The sequence below is a fragment of the Aphelocoma coerulescens genome, chromosome 12 (genome assembly GCF_041296385.1).
Source record: "Aphelocoma coerulescens isolate FSJ_1873_10779 chromosome 12, UR_Acoe_1.0, whole genome shotgun sequence".
Lineage (NCBI taxonomy): Eukaryota > Metazoa > Chordata > Aves > Passeriformes > Corvidae > Aphelocoma > Aphelocoma coerulescens.
The window spans coordinates 16964320-16976352 of NC_091026.1; the positions used below are offsets into that span (position 1 = coordinate 16964320).

The 12033-nt window shown below is 42.7% G+C and overlaps 1 protein-coding gene across 6 annotated transcripts in view; it reads left to right on the forward strand.

Moving 5' to 3' along the window:
* Nucleotides 1-12033, forward strand: part of MITF (melanocyte inducing transcription factor) — a 104000-nt gene that overhangs the window by 52799 nt on the left and 39168 nt on the right. For all 6 annotated transcript variants that reach the window (XM_069027415.1, XM_069027416.1, XM_069027418.1 and 3 more), the window contains one exon: nt 5265-5511. In XM_069027415.1, the coding sequence (XP_068883516.1) occupies nt 5265-5511 (247 nt within the window). The remainder of the gene's footprint in view (nt 1-5264; nt 5512-12033) is intronic.

The window sequence follows — 12033 nt, forward strand, 5'->3', positions numbered from 1 at the left end:
GTTGGAGAGGGTTTTTGTGTGTGCATGTGTGGTTTTTTGTTTTTTGGGTTTTTTTCCAAGCAAGTTGGTCCACCGAATTAATTTGATTTGAAATTCAACCCTTAGCTCCTTGGTGTAGTCGGTGTGCATGGTGGATGTTGTTGCCGGGTTTTTCCTTCCTTACCCAACCAGGTGCACTCAGTGCAATCCGGCTGATGGTTGGGTGCCTTTTGGGCTGTGGGCTGTTCTGTGGGTGCAGCCCATGGTGTAGGACAGTGCAGGTCAAGATACAAAAGCACAGGAGGCACAGAAAACATTTAACTTGATGATGGAGCAGGGGCAGGCAGCCTGTCTCTTTAAACATGTAACCTTCAAGTCCGGGAATCTTTCATGTAGGAGCCTGAAACATAGTCCTGGCTTTATTATAAAGGCTGATAAAGGTCTCCACACCGTTTTTGTAACTGCTCTGTCCTTGGCAAGTCAGGACATAGGAGGGTGCCAGATCTTGGGCTTGTTTTTTGTGCATTGATACTTCAAGCAGCACCAGGCAGTTGGCGCGGTGAGCGGAGCGTCGCTGTAACCCACAATCAATTATTAAATGTTAGGAATGAAGTACAAAGTGCTCCAGGGAAAATGCTGTAGTAGTTGGAATCCCTTACCTTGGCTGAAGATGGGGGGAAAAGGGACTGTGTGTGGGTTTTTTTGGTTGTTTGTGGACTTTTTGCATTTTGTATTAGACTTTTTTTGGGGGGTGGGGGTGGTGGTGTGTGTAATCCGGCTTCTCCTTGCATTTATTTTTTTTCTTTTGCTATTCTTCACTTTTCTGTCACCCCTTTCTGAGGCAAGCAGCATTGCTGGCTGGCAGGTTAGAAGCTGCTGCAGGTGTTGTTGCTTCAGCCACATATACAATTACAGGGAACAAAAAGTTTCGTGAGGTTTTACTGCTTGGTAGAGAGACGGAAAACAGAATTTGTACAAATCAACTTTAATTTTGAAGAAACTCTAGTGATTTTCTACGAGGGGTGTTGGGAGCTGTGTGGTGGTCTCTGAAAATGTCTTCTGGAGGTCAAGTATTTAAGTAGCCACCATTAGCATAGAACAATCTTAAAGCAAGGAAATGAGAGATTGCCAACATTACAACTCAAATGTGGATGCCTTTATTTTCTCTATGAATAATTATGACTGGGATAAGGGTGAGACATAAAACAAAAGCGTTTAAATCCGGTGTTATTTCTTACCTCTGAGATCTGGTGCAGCTCAGTGGATTTCTTGAGGTGCTAAATCTGCTTTTCTTGGCTGATTTCTCCGTGGACTAACCCATTAACCAACAGTTGGCATGAATGGAGGGAGGAGAGCAGCAGCTTCAGTCTTATGTGCCATTTCTCAATTTAGAGCATCCTGCCCAGAACAAGTGGCTTTGACGGCTCTTTGTCCAATTTGTCTAAGAAACATTACATTGGAGACATTTTTTTTCTTGAAAAAAATTCAAAAATAGTAAAAGTTTCTACAGTAGCTAAAAAGCAAAGTTGATTTAATTTTTTTTTTCCAGTTCAAAGTCTCCAGAGAAGTTTCTTATTCAATGCATAGGTAGTGCAAAATAATGCTTGTGCATCAGATAACTCATAATTAATGCATCTGAACCAGAGCATGTGTTTGATCAATTTATAGAATCTGAAAACAAAACTGTCCAACAAAAGACGAGTTTGTCTTTTTTGCCTAAGGAGAGAGATAAAATAATCAGTAAACATCTGGGAAGATTATGTCTCTGTGGGTTGATGGCAACAAAATCAAACTTGATTTTAATGTGATCAGTTGCCTTTTATTATGCAATGGCCACCTGCATAATAACTCATGTATGCAGTAACTAACATTTCCCAGGCATCTGTGCAAAGGATATGTAATTTAAACTTATTTAATAAAGCGTTATCATTTCGTGATTAATTGGATCAGCACATGACACACAACTAATAACTCCCAGTCTGTATTACGCTGTGCTTATTAGAGTGCTAATGGATAACTGGTTTAATCATGTGTCAATTAAAAGGATGAGTCGGGTTCATTTATTGCAATTAGATGGTTTCCATAAACTGTTTGCAGGAAGTGTCTGAATCGCATCTGTATTAGCTGTGTGTGGGCTCTGCTCCTGGCTCCACGTAATCTGGGGGTGAATCAGTTCGTGTAGGGGAGTTTTGGATCCACGTGTCCCCTTCTGGGTTGTTCTGTGGTACATGGCACCAAGCTTGGTCATGGGAGATCTGTCTGTGTACCAGCACATAAAGGTCAAGAAGCTTTAAAAATAACCATTTTCAAAACTGTCTGGATGAAGCTTTTGAAATAACAAGTTTTTAATTGCTTCTTTGGTTGCAAAAGTGAGTTTCTGTCAATCCTCCTGTTTGCTCTGTGGAGGTCTGTGGTCATGAAATCCAAAACATCTTCTGTTCCTTCTATTCTGTGCTTGGGGAGATGAGCAGACATGGTGGAGAAGGGAAGCTGGGTGAGGGGATGAGCTGTGTGGTGCATGGGACAGACTTAGAGGATGAGATACCAAAGCTTCAAGTTCTCCGTGTTTGATCAGTGCCGCTCATGGCGAGTAGAAGGAATGCTGGTGTGGGGAGACTGTTGTGCACACAGGAGGAGCTTTACAGCCCTCTGGGAATAAATAACGGGAAGTCTGTCCATGTTCCTTCCCAGTGCTTGTGACAGAAGCATCTGGTTAGGTAGGCAGGTGTTGTGCAGCTGTTTTTATCCCAGAATAAGCATTATTTGAACTCACCTGCACTGGTGGTGTGATGGTTGGGTGCCCATCTGCCTTTCCCAGTTTATAATGGATAGGATAAGAGGAGATGGCCTCAAGTTGTGCCAGAGGAAGTATAGTTTGAACATTAGGAAGAATTTCTTCACTGAAAGAGTTGTCAAGCACTGGAACAGCCTGTCAGGGAGATGGCTGAGTCACCATCTCTGGAGGTATTTAAAAGACATGTGGATGTGGCACTTGGGGACATGATTTAGTGGTAGGCTTGGCAGTGCTGGGTTAATGGTTGGGCCTGATGATCCTGGAGATGTCTTCCAATCTAAACAATTCCATGATTCTGTGGCAGTAGCTGCAGTCTGGCAGCACGTGGCTGTCCGCACTGCCTACATTCTGGGCTCATCTGCCTGTTTGCCATGTAAAATACTGAGCAGAATTGCAGAAGAAATGAACCCTGGGAGCATCTTTGCTCTTTGGGGAAGAATTTGGAAGAACAGCATTTTCTGGGACTGTTGTCTCATTAAAAGACACAATACTTGAAGCTTTGTTTGCAATTTTTGATCAACAGTAGAGCCCTGAATCACCTGCAGGAAGCTGGAAGGACACTTGGTGCAAGTAGGTAAAATAATTGCCTGAGCAAGATGAGGTTCCTGATAGGAGCTGTTTGAAATGCTGTGGAAATAATTTCTCCTTCCTGCTTGCTCTCTTTCCTCAACCATTTTTTTATATGGGAAGGTTCTTCTGAGATGGTTTCCAGCACACTTGGCTTTGGTAGGTGGAGAAACAGTTCAAAATGAAAGAAGGTAGGAGGAACTGCTGGGTTACCAATTTTGCAGCATTAGGTATCTGTAAAAATTCCCAGTAGCACACAAATGAGAATGCTGACAAGTGTGGTACAAAATTGGCCTTTTTCCAACAGGAGGAGAATGAATCCTTCCTTGAAAGCATCATTTGGGTGCCTTTTGTTTTCTCATGTATTGCAGTGGTCTCTGAGGTGGGATGCACAGTGTTATTGGTGGGCAGAAAGAAAACATGAGCACTTCAGTAATACGTGCATATAGTTCATAAATAAGTAAGTAAACATTTTGGGGGTGCATGTTCAAACATTCCTGGTAGGAATGTGTAATCAAAACAATGGAGAGACCACTGATCTATAACTATCCTGGTCATGGAAATAAAGCATCTCTTCGGTTTGGGAATGTGAGAGTGGTTCAGATGTGCAGCCAGAAAACAAGCTGCTGGATTTAGATGTGAGAATGCTTCACCCTTAATTGAAAAGGGAGTGTTTTTTACAAGTATCACAGTCAATGACTTGTCTTGAGCAGCTAATTAGTACGATTATTCCGCAGCTGCATTAGTTTCACCACAAAGGTTTTCTCTTGTTTTATCAAAAGGATCAGTGTCTCTGTGAATGTTTCAACATGACAGGTCTTAAATAGCAAGATGGTCCCCTGCCTCCCTGCCCCCAAAATGTGTGCTCTGGAAGAGCGGTTTGATCTCTTGGGGCAGTAAGTGTGGGTTCTCCTTTTTTTTTTTGTTTCTGCCCTGAACTGTGTTCAACATCAGTCCTAAACAAAGACAGAAAACTTCCAGCAGTGCTGGCTCTGGTTGTCCGAGCACAAGCAGCGCTCGCTGCCCGCAGCTTCCGAGCAGACCTGGAAGGGATGCTGGCTCCCAGGCTTCTGTGTCCTGCCAGCATCCCACAGGTAACAGCACTGGAGCCAGAGGTGGGGGTTTCAAGAGCAGCCTCCTTCTACAGCCAGGAGGGTTACTGCTGACTTCCCAAGGCATAGCCCAAGGATTTTGGTTCTGCAGGCTAAGAAAATGATGAGTTGCTCCAGAAAGTGTCCTTGCAGTCCATAGCAAAGTCCCATGCTCTGCTTGCCAGTGTCTTGGCAGTCTCTCTTAGGTGGTGAAGCTGTGCTAAGTGCTGACTTGGGCTAGACTGTTGCTCTCTGTGAAGTATGACTGGAATAAAGCTGTTACTGTTGTTTATTTTTCTGGTTTTGTATCTGATGGTGCTCAGAAGATGCTGGTAGGCCTCAGTGGGAGCTGGGTTTTTTGTGGAGGTCTGTTCTCTAACTCTGAAAAGTCACTGCCAGCAAGTCCAACCCTAAGGTAGGATTTTGCAGGAAATAAGTGAACTATGTTGTGTTTTGTTTCCATGGGAGAGGTAGATTTACTTTACTTTGAGCTAGATCATTGGATTGGAGTGTTAGCCATACCAATCGTTAGACTTGCTACAGATCTTTATTATTTTTTCTTTTTTAAAGAAAATAGTAGGCACAAATATTCCTATCTATAAAAGCATTTGTTTTTCTCGTGGGTGATTGCTGTAAAATTTGAAAGAGCAAATGGCTCTTTACAGCTGGATGTTGGCGTTTGGGAATGGTTTGGCTGCAGTCAAGTTAAGGCAGCCTAATGTGGCCACTAAGTACCCGAAGTAGGTCGGCTCCAGATTCCCCTCTCGCGGTGCCGCTGGAACCTCCACCCCGCTTTGTGGAAGCTGAGCTGTCTTTCTCTGGTCTTCCCACAGCAATTCCGAGCATCCTGGCGCTTCCAAGCCTCCCTTAAGCTCCTCCAGCATGACCTCACGAATCCTGCTCCGACAGCAGCTCATGCGTGAGCAGATGCAGGAGCAGGAGCGTCGGGAGCAGCAGCAGAAGCAGCAGGCAGCCCAGTTCATGCAGCAGCGAGTGCCCGTGAGCCAGACACCTGCTATCAACGTCAGCGTCCCCACCAGCCTGCCCCCCGCCACCCAGGTGCCCATGGAGGTCCTCAAGGTACGCACCTTTCCTCTCAGGAGCTCCTCAAAACCCGCTTTATTTAACGGGGATGCGGTTCTAGGCATTTTTGGGAACGGAGTTTTGCAAGTAAGGCTTGGTTTGCAGCTTGTTTTGGTGGCCTGGGAGCGAAGAATGGAAGAACTTTTTGAAAAGTTTGTGTAACTTTTGTTTCCTTTCAACTTTGAGATCTCCGGAGGGCGGTTTTGTAACAGAGCTAAGGTTTCCGTAATTTTCTCTTTGGAAAATGCTTCTCCATCTTTCTAGTACTTAATTACTTTCAATATGAAGAAATTATTGGTAGATAACAAATCAGTGTTTTGGTTTTTAAAGGAAAACAATGAAATGGTTTTGTAAGATGGAGTCAAAACTCTTTACAAAAGAGCTCCTCAGAAAGCCTTAATCTGAAATATGGGTGAGTTTCCAGCTACTTGCAACAAGTCTTTGTAATCCTTTTTTTGTTTAAATGACTTGTTTGCTATTAGTAGCTTTGGATTCCTTGTCCCACTGGAAACTGTAGGAGCTTGTTAGTGTCCCTCTGTCAAAGGGGATGTAGCTTGCTAATTACTTGGGGGAAAACGTGAACAGCTATAAGAAAAGAGATAATTTCACGCACTGCTTAAATTCAAGTAGGCTGAAGCAACGTGAAATGTGTGAGTAAAACAATGTCAAATGTTTTGGAGAATTTTGCTGACATATTTCATGAAAATATGATTTTCACCAGTTTTGAAGAGTTTGCTCTGCATTATTGCTGGATCTTTTTGTTACAGTTTGTTGTTTAGTCAGCAAGCATATTCTTACCACATAAGTTAGTTGAGCTTGGTGACAAACTGCTCATGTTTTGCTTGCTGCTGTTGTATGCCAATGATACGCAGTCAAAGATTCAATTTTAAAATAGACTTGCCAGCTCAGGATTTCGAGGTGGTCTGTGTGACAGGTCTGTGGGGAAAATACAGGGTAATTTTATTTATTCAGTCTGCATTATGGTGTTGTGTTGTGTTGTCAGTGCTAAAACTAACACTGATTTGGGACAGTAGAGTCATAGTCCAGTATGTGATCTAGAAGCAAAAAGGCAGCAGTTGAATTTTGAATTCTCTCTCTCCATACACACACACACACACACACACACACACACACACACACACACACACACACACACACACACACTTTTCCACTGAAAATTAAATGTAATATTTGAGGATGTGAGCATGTGTCTATAGTAAGGAGTCTGAAATTGTCTGGAAAGAACTGTTTTGTCTAATGTTTGTGTATTACTCACAATGTTTGTATATAACAATTTCTTAAGCTTGTTTCCATGTTATGACTGTAGTTATAATTCAGATCCAGCAGATGTGTAGGTGCTATGAATTAGAGTTTTTTTTGTAATACACCTAGCTATATAAGCATATATTACATTTTCTGCATCCTTTCATCCTAATGTGTTACAACATGAATTTTAGGGTATTTTTTAAAACTCTGTGAAAACTTGTAGGAAAGCATTTATGTTTTGATGATGTTTTACTGATAGGAACGAGTGTAACATCTTGAAAGAAGCATTAGCAGTTGTCTTTATTGTTCATTTTGCAAATGCCTCTTTCTATGGGAGAGGAGGGAAGGCAGCCCCTGATTTCTGAGGGACAAACTTTTGAAATCTCTGCAGCCAAAAAAGGTGATGCTCAGTTATTGCAAATGGGCTTCCTGGGACCTGGCTTGTCACAGAGTCTGTGTGCAAAGCTGTAACCTGCTGGAGCATTGCTAGGGAACTTCACCCGAAGGACTTGAACCTGAACCCTTGTCCTTTAGCATTCCAAAAGGGGTGTTTGTCCCCTGTTTCCCGCTGATGGAGAAGGATCTCTTGGAAGGAGGTAGGACACCTCTCCTCCACTCATCTTTTGCCCAAATAAGAGTGCATTACCCTGTAGAATAAAAAATTAAGAGAATGTGTCCTTAAAAAGCTTGTAAAATAGAAATTTTACAACAGGCAACAGGTACCTTTTGGCAATGGAATTGCATTTTGAAGGTGATAGGTGTGGAAATATGAGCAACCTGCTGGACCAAAATTATGTCTTCTCGTGTCTTCTCGTCACCCACATTTACATAAGTAACAGTCAAAGTTAGCAAAAACAAGTCCTCTTGCTCTGTGCCTGTGAGAGGAGAGAGACTGCTTTGCAGAGTTTTGCTGCTTGTGTTTTTGGTGGAGGAAAGCAGTGAAAGATTCACCCTTTTATCCTTACTCATAACAGTGGACCAGTTCTGTACAAAAAAGATATAATACAAAATGTCAGGTTTGAAGTCATGATCTTCCTGAAAATTACCACTGATGCTTCAGTGAGAGTAGGACTTGGCTGAAAGATCCATATAATTTTCTTTGTGGTTTTGGGGGGATTGTTTTGGGGTTTTGTTTTGTTTTTCCAAATAGGATATTTGGCTCAAAAGCTGAGATTAACAATAACTCAGGATCTTCCTGGTGCCAGTGTGCTGACAGCCAGCTCTGCCTGCAGTGACATCATTTCCCTGCAGCTGCTTTTTACACTTCAGTTGTTTTTTAGCTGCAGACAGATTTTCCATATGAGCTGTACAGAAGTTTTAATAGATAAATAGGGAACTAAGTTGCTAACTTCATTATACAGATGGTCTGGATTTAGTGACCTTAAAGAATGAGATAGACAAAAAGGGGATTTTTACACTTTCAGAAACGTTGCTCTGCAAGGCAACTTTGTTTAAAAGTGATCTTTTTCAATGTTACTTCACAAACAAGACCAAATCTAGCAGCTGGTTTTGTTGTTGTTTTTGTTTGTTTGTTTTGGTACTTTGCAGCAAAAAATCCCACTCTAAGCCTGTTGAATTTGCCAGTGTTTTGTGCTTTTAATTATGTTGTGTGACTTGCCCTTTCACCCATATCTCACAGTGTGAGAAGGAGAATAATGCTTGTATATCTGAGGATGGTAATTCAGAATGACTGGTTTAAAAAGAAGCCAGAGGTGTTAATGAGCTTGGATTTTATATTTGTTTTCAAGATGTCCATTTATAAACAATACAGAAAGAGAAATATGTACTAATCTATGTCACATTGCATAGGAATCTCCAAATTGCATAACATAGTATGCTCAAGGCCATGTGAATAAATGGGATTTCATTTTCTTCAGTAATGACTTCTCATTGCATCACTTCTCTGCCAAGTAATGTAGCTTGGCAAGGTAGGAGATGACCTGCTGGAATTCAAATTTTGCATTGCTTTGTGCTGCCTAATTAAGAGATGGACTGGGAGTAGGTTTGATGCTTTCGGAACAGTATCTCTTCAACTCTGATGGCAAAAGGAAGATTTGTTACAGCTTTTGGTTAACCTTCTGCAGAGCTGGGGTTGGCTTCATGGGCTGGTTTGTCTTTAAGCACTTTTTCATCCATCTGCAGCACTACAGAGAGATGTCACCAGGAATTCTTTGCTTCTGCTGTAATTCAGCTTCTTTCTCTGCCTTGGGCATAGGGATATAACATAAAAAGTTATTTATTGGAGTAGTTTCAAGCCCTAAAAAATCAGGGCCCATTCCTGAGGTACAAACTAAGCTTATGTTTTTATTTTATTTTTTAAATTTTTTTTATTTAAAAGGATTAACATCTTTGCAAAGAGTTCATCTTAAGATGTCCTCATACTACTTCTTCCATCCAGGTGTATTTTAGTTTTGTACACCTAATTAATATTACGGAGCTGTTCTTTTTGTTGGTGACTGAAGTTACTCTCTTGTCTGGTGGGAGTCCTTATCTGCTGGAGCAGAAGCACCATGTCAGATCTGAGTTTCAGAATTCCAGAGCTGGTCTCTGGGAACTGCTTGCTGCATTTCTGTGGGCAGGGTTAGCCCAGGAGTTGAGGAGGTCATGCTCAGGTCCCTGCTTGCAATCACTGAGGCCTGGTGACAGGTTAGACCTGGTGTTCCTCAATCATTCCTCTGCAGAACAGTGCTGCTATTGATCTCATACCTTGTGGAGATGAGTTTGTTTGTGAAATCCTTGGCTTTTAGAGAATATGCTCTTGGTCTCTAGTGAGATTGGTCTCTTGATCAGCTTCCCCAGAGCCGTCTTGGACTTCATCGCTTCCTATCTTCCTACTAGAAATCACTGAATTAGTGTTTCTCCTGTAGTCTGAGCAGGTGTGTTAGCAGCTATTTAGGGAGCATCTCCTGCTGACGTGACAGAGTTGCTGGGCTCTCCTTTTCATGTTGTTCATGCCCTCCCCCTCGCCCATTCCCTGCTCCTTTCCCTACCAGCCAACTTTCAGGGTTCTTGTAAACTGAGTTATCTCCTGCCTCCCAAGTTCCTGGCAGCAGCAGGACAACTCCATGCTTTTGGGATAAGTTGTGATACCCTGGCCTCATCTATAGGATAGTTTTCAGTCTTCTATGTCAATCCAGGTAGCTGCTCTTAGAATTTTATTGTTCAGCAGACAGAAACACTGATTGTATGACCAGAGTTTTACGTGATGTCCCTCTGGCGTCTTCACCAAAGCTGCACTGTAGCAGTCTGGGTTTGGAGCACACCACCCTTTATGTGCTTTCAAGAGGCACAAAAGGAAAAGGGGTTTCCTTTGTCTAAAACATCTATAACATCCAGGAGTAAAAAACCAAGGAATGACTCTACAGGCTGAAATGACCAGCCATCAGACCTTATTCCCACAAGAAAGACTGCAGGATGTTCTGCTTGATTTTTGATTTAGTCTCTGAGAAGTTCTGCTAATAGAAGTAGAACCAACATGTTGATTAAGGCTCTCCTTTGAAGATTCCTCTCTTCTATTTAGTTTTGTAAGTCCATTTGTCTCCTGTACAGAATTGGCGATGATCCTGAAGGTGAACTGCAGAAATCCAGAGGAGTAGGGACTCGTGTCTGCTCATGTAGAGACATAACAAAAACTGAATTGTAGCTATGCTGTGTGTCTTGCATTGCTTTGCCTTATTTCTGGATCACATTTTCTGTATAGAACAAGTATGACACAATCCCCCAAGTCCTTTGCACCCGCCTGCCCAATGCGGCATTGCAGGAACTGTGGCTGGCTTGTGTCCTCCATGGGAGAAGCAGCACAGGAGCATCCTCAGGAGGCAGCAAGGGAGGCTCAGGGCCTCTCCCCCACAGAATTGCAAATCAGTTCCACTGAAAATATTACCAGCTCTTGCAGGATTGAAAACATTAGTGGTGGGCAGCTGACACCCAGCCCTCTGCATGTTTCACTAAGCAGATGGGAGGTGGAAAATCGAGGGTGAGCATTTCTTCCCTCTGTCCCTCCATGTTACTTGTTGGCGTTTCTCAGTTGGTGCGTGGATGTGCCACTTGCTGTCATGTTTTCAATGTGCTGTACAAGGTCATGGATTGGTGGAACCTAAACTGTGGATGTGCTGTGTGTCCCTGCTGCTGGATGCAAATGCTCCCAGGGATGAGACTGCTGCACATCTCCCTCCTCCTGAGTGTTGACACACCAAATGCATAGCACCATAGAGATCTGCTGGACTTATCACACCCCTTTCTTCTCTGTCTGCCATTGGGGTTTGAAGAATGTAACTTCTCTTTGGCACAGGTGGGAGATGCTTGATACTACTGCAAAGAACAGCCTCGGGGGCTGCAGTGAGAACCTGCAGTGGTGTCTTCTGAGCACTGCATATTTGCAGGTAACAAGGTAAAAGCAGGTCTCCTCACCAGCAGATGATGTAACAGGTCCATTTCATCCCCTTCTAGCTTGTTTTTGGAGAATAAGAAAACGGTTCCCTTGCTCCAGGGGATCTGGAGAAGGTGGTCCTGCTTTGGGGATCTACATGTTGAGGTCTCTGCCCTCTGAACAAGAACCTCTACTTGTGCACATACTGCTGTTCACCCCAAAATATTGAAGTGTTTATTTTATTTGTATATAAAAACATATGTATGGAAGCATAGGCCGCAAACCCATTTTTAATGTTTGTAATTAAGACGTTTTAATAGTCCATTTCCATACAACAAAATGCTTATAATATACTAAATATTTTTTAAATTGTCTGCCACTAAAGCCCTTACTTAGGCAGTGTAGCAGGGGAAATCCTGGGTTGGTGTCTTCATGTTAGATGTTAATTGCTCTTTTGGTGCCAGAATTTCATTGTGGCCTTTCTCTCTTGTCCTAAGCGAGGTGAAACCTTTTCAAAGCCTACAGCCAGATACTGTTTACTGAATTCCCTCTCTTGCTTTATTATTCCAACATCTTTTGCCCACCTCATGGCAGTATTGTTGGCTGATCACTGCTGATACCAGAGTGGGTGTGGTTGTCTTTTAAACTCAGTGCCATCCCATTGCTGCAGTTTGTGCTCATGTTTCCACATTCCCACTTCTTCTGAGTGGACAGGAGAGCAGGCAGCCGGCCTTGCCTCTGTCACGAACGAGTGAATGCACCAGCACAGCCTCTCTCCTTCACCCTCATGTCATTATTCATTCAGACCTCAAATGTGCCACCACAATAAGCTCTTTGCATCAGAAACCCTGTATTTCTTCATTTTTGAAATGCCAAGCATTTCT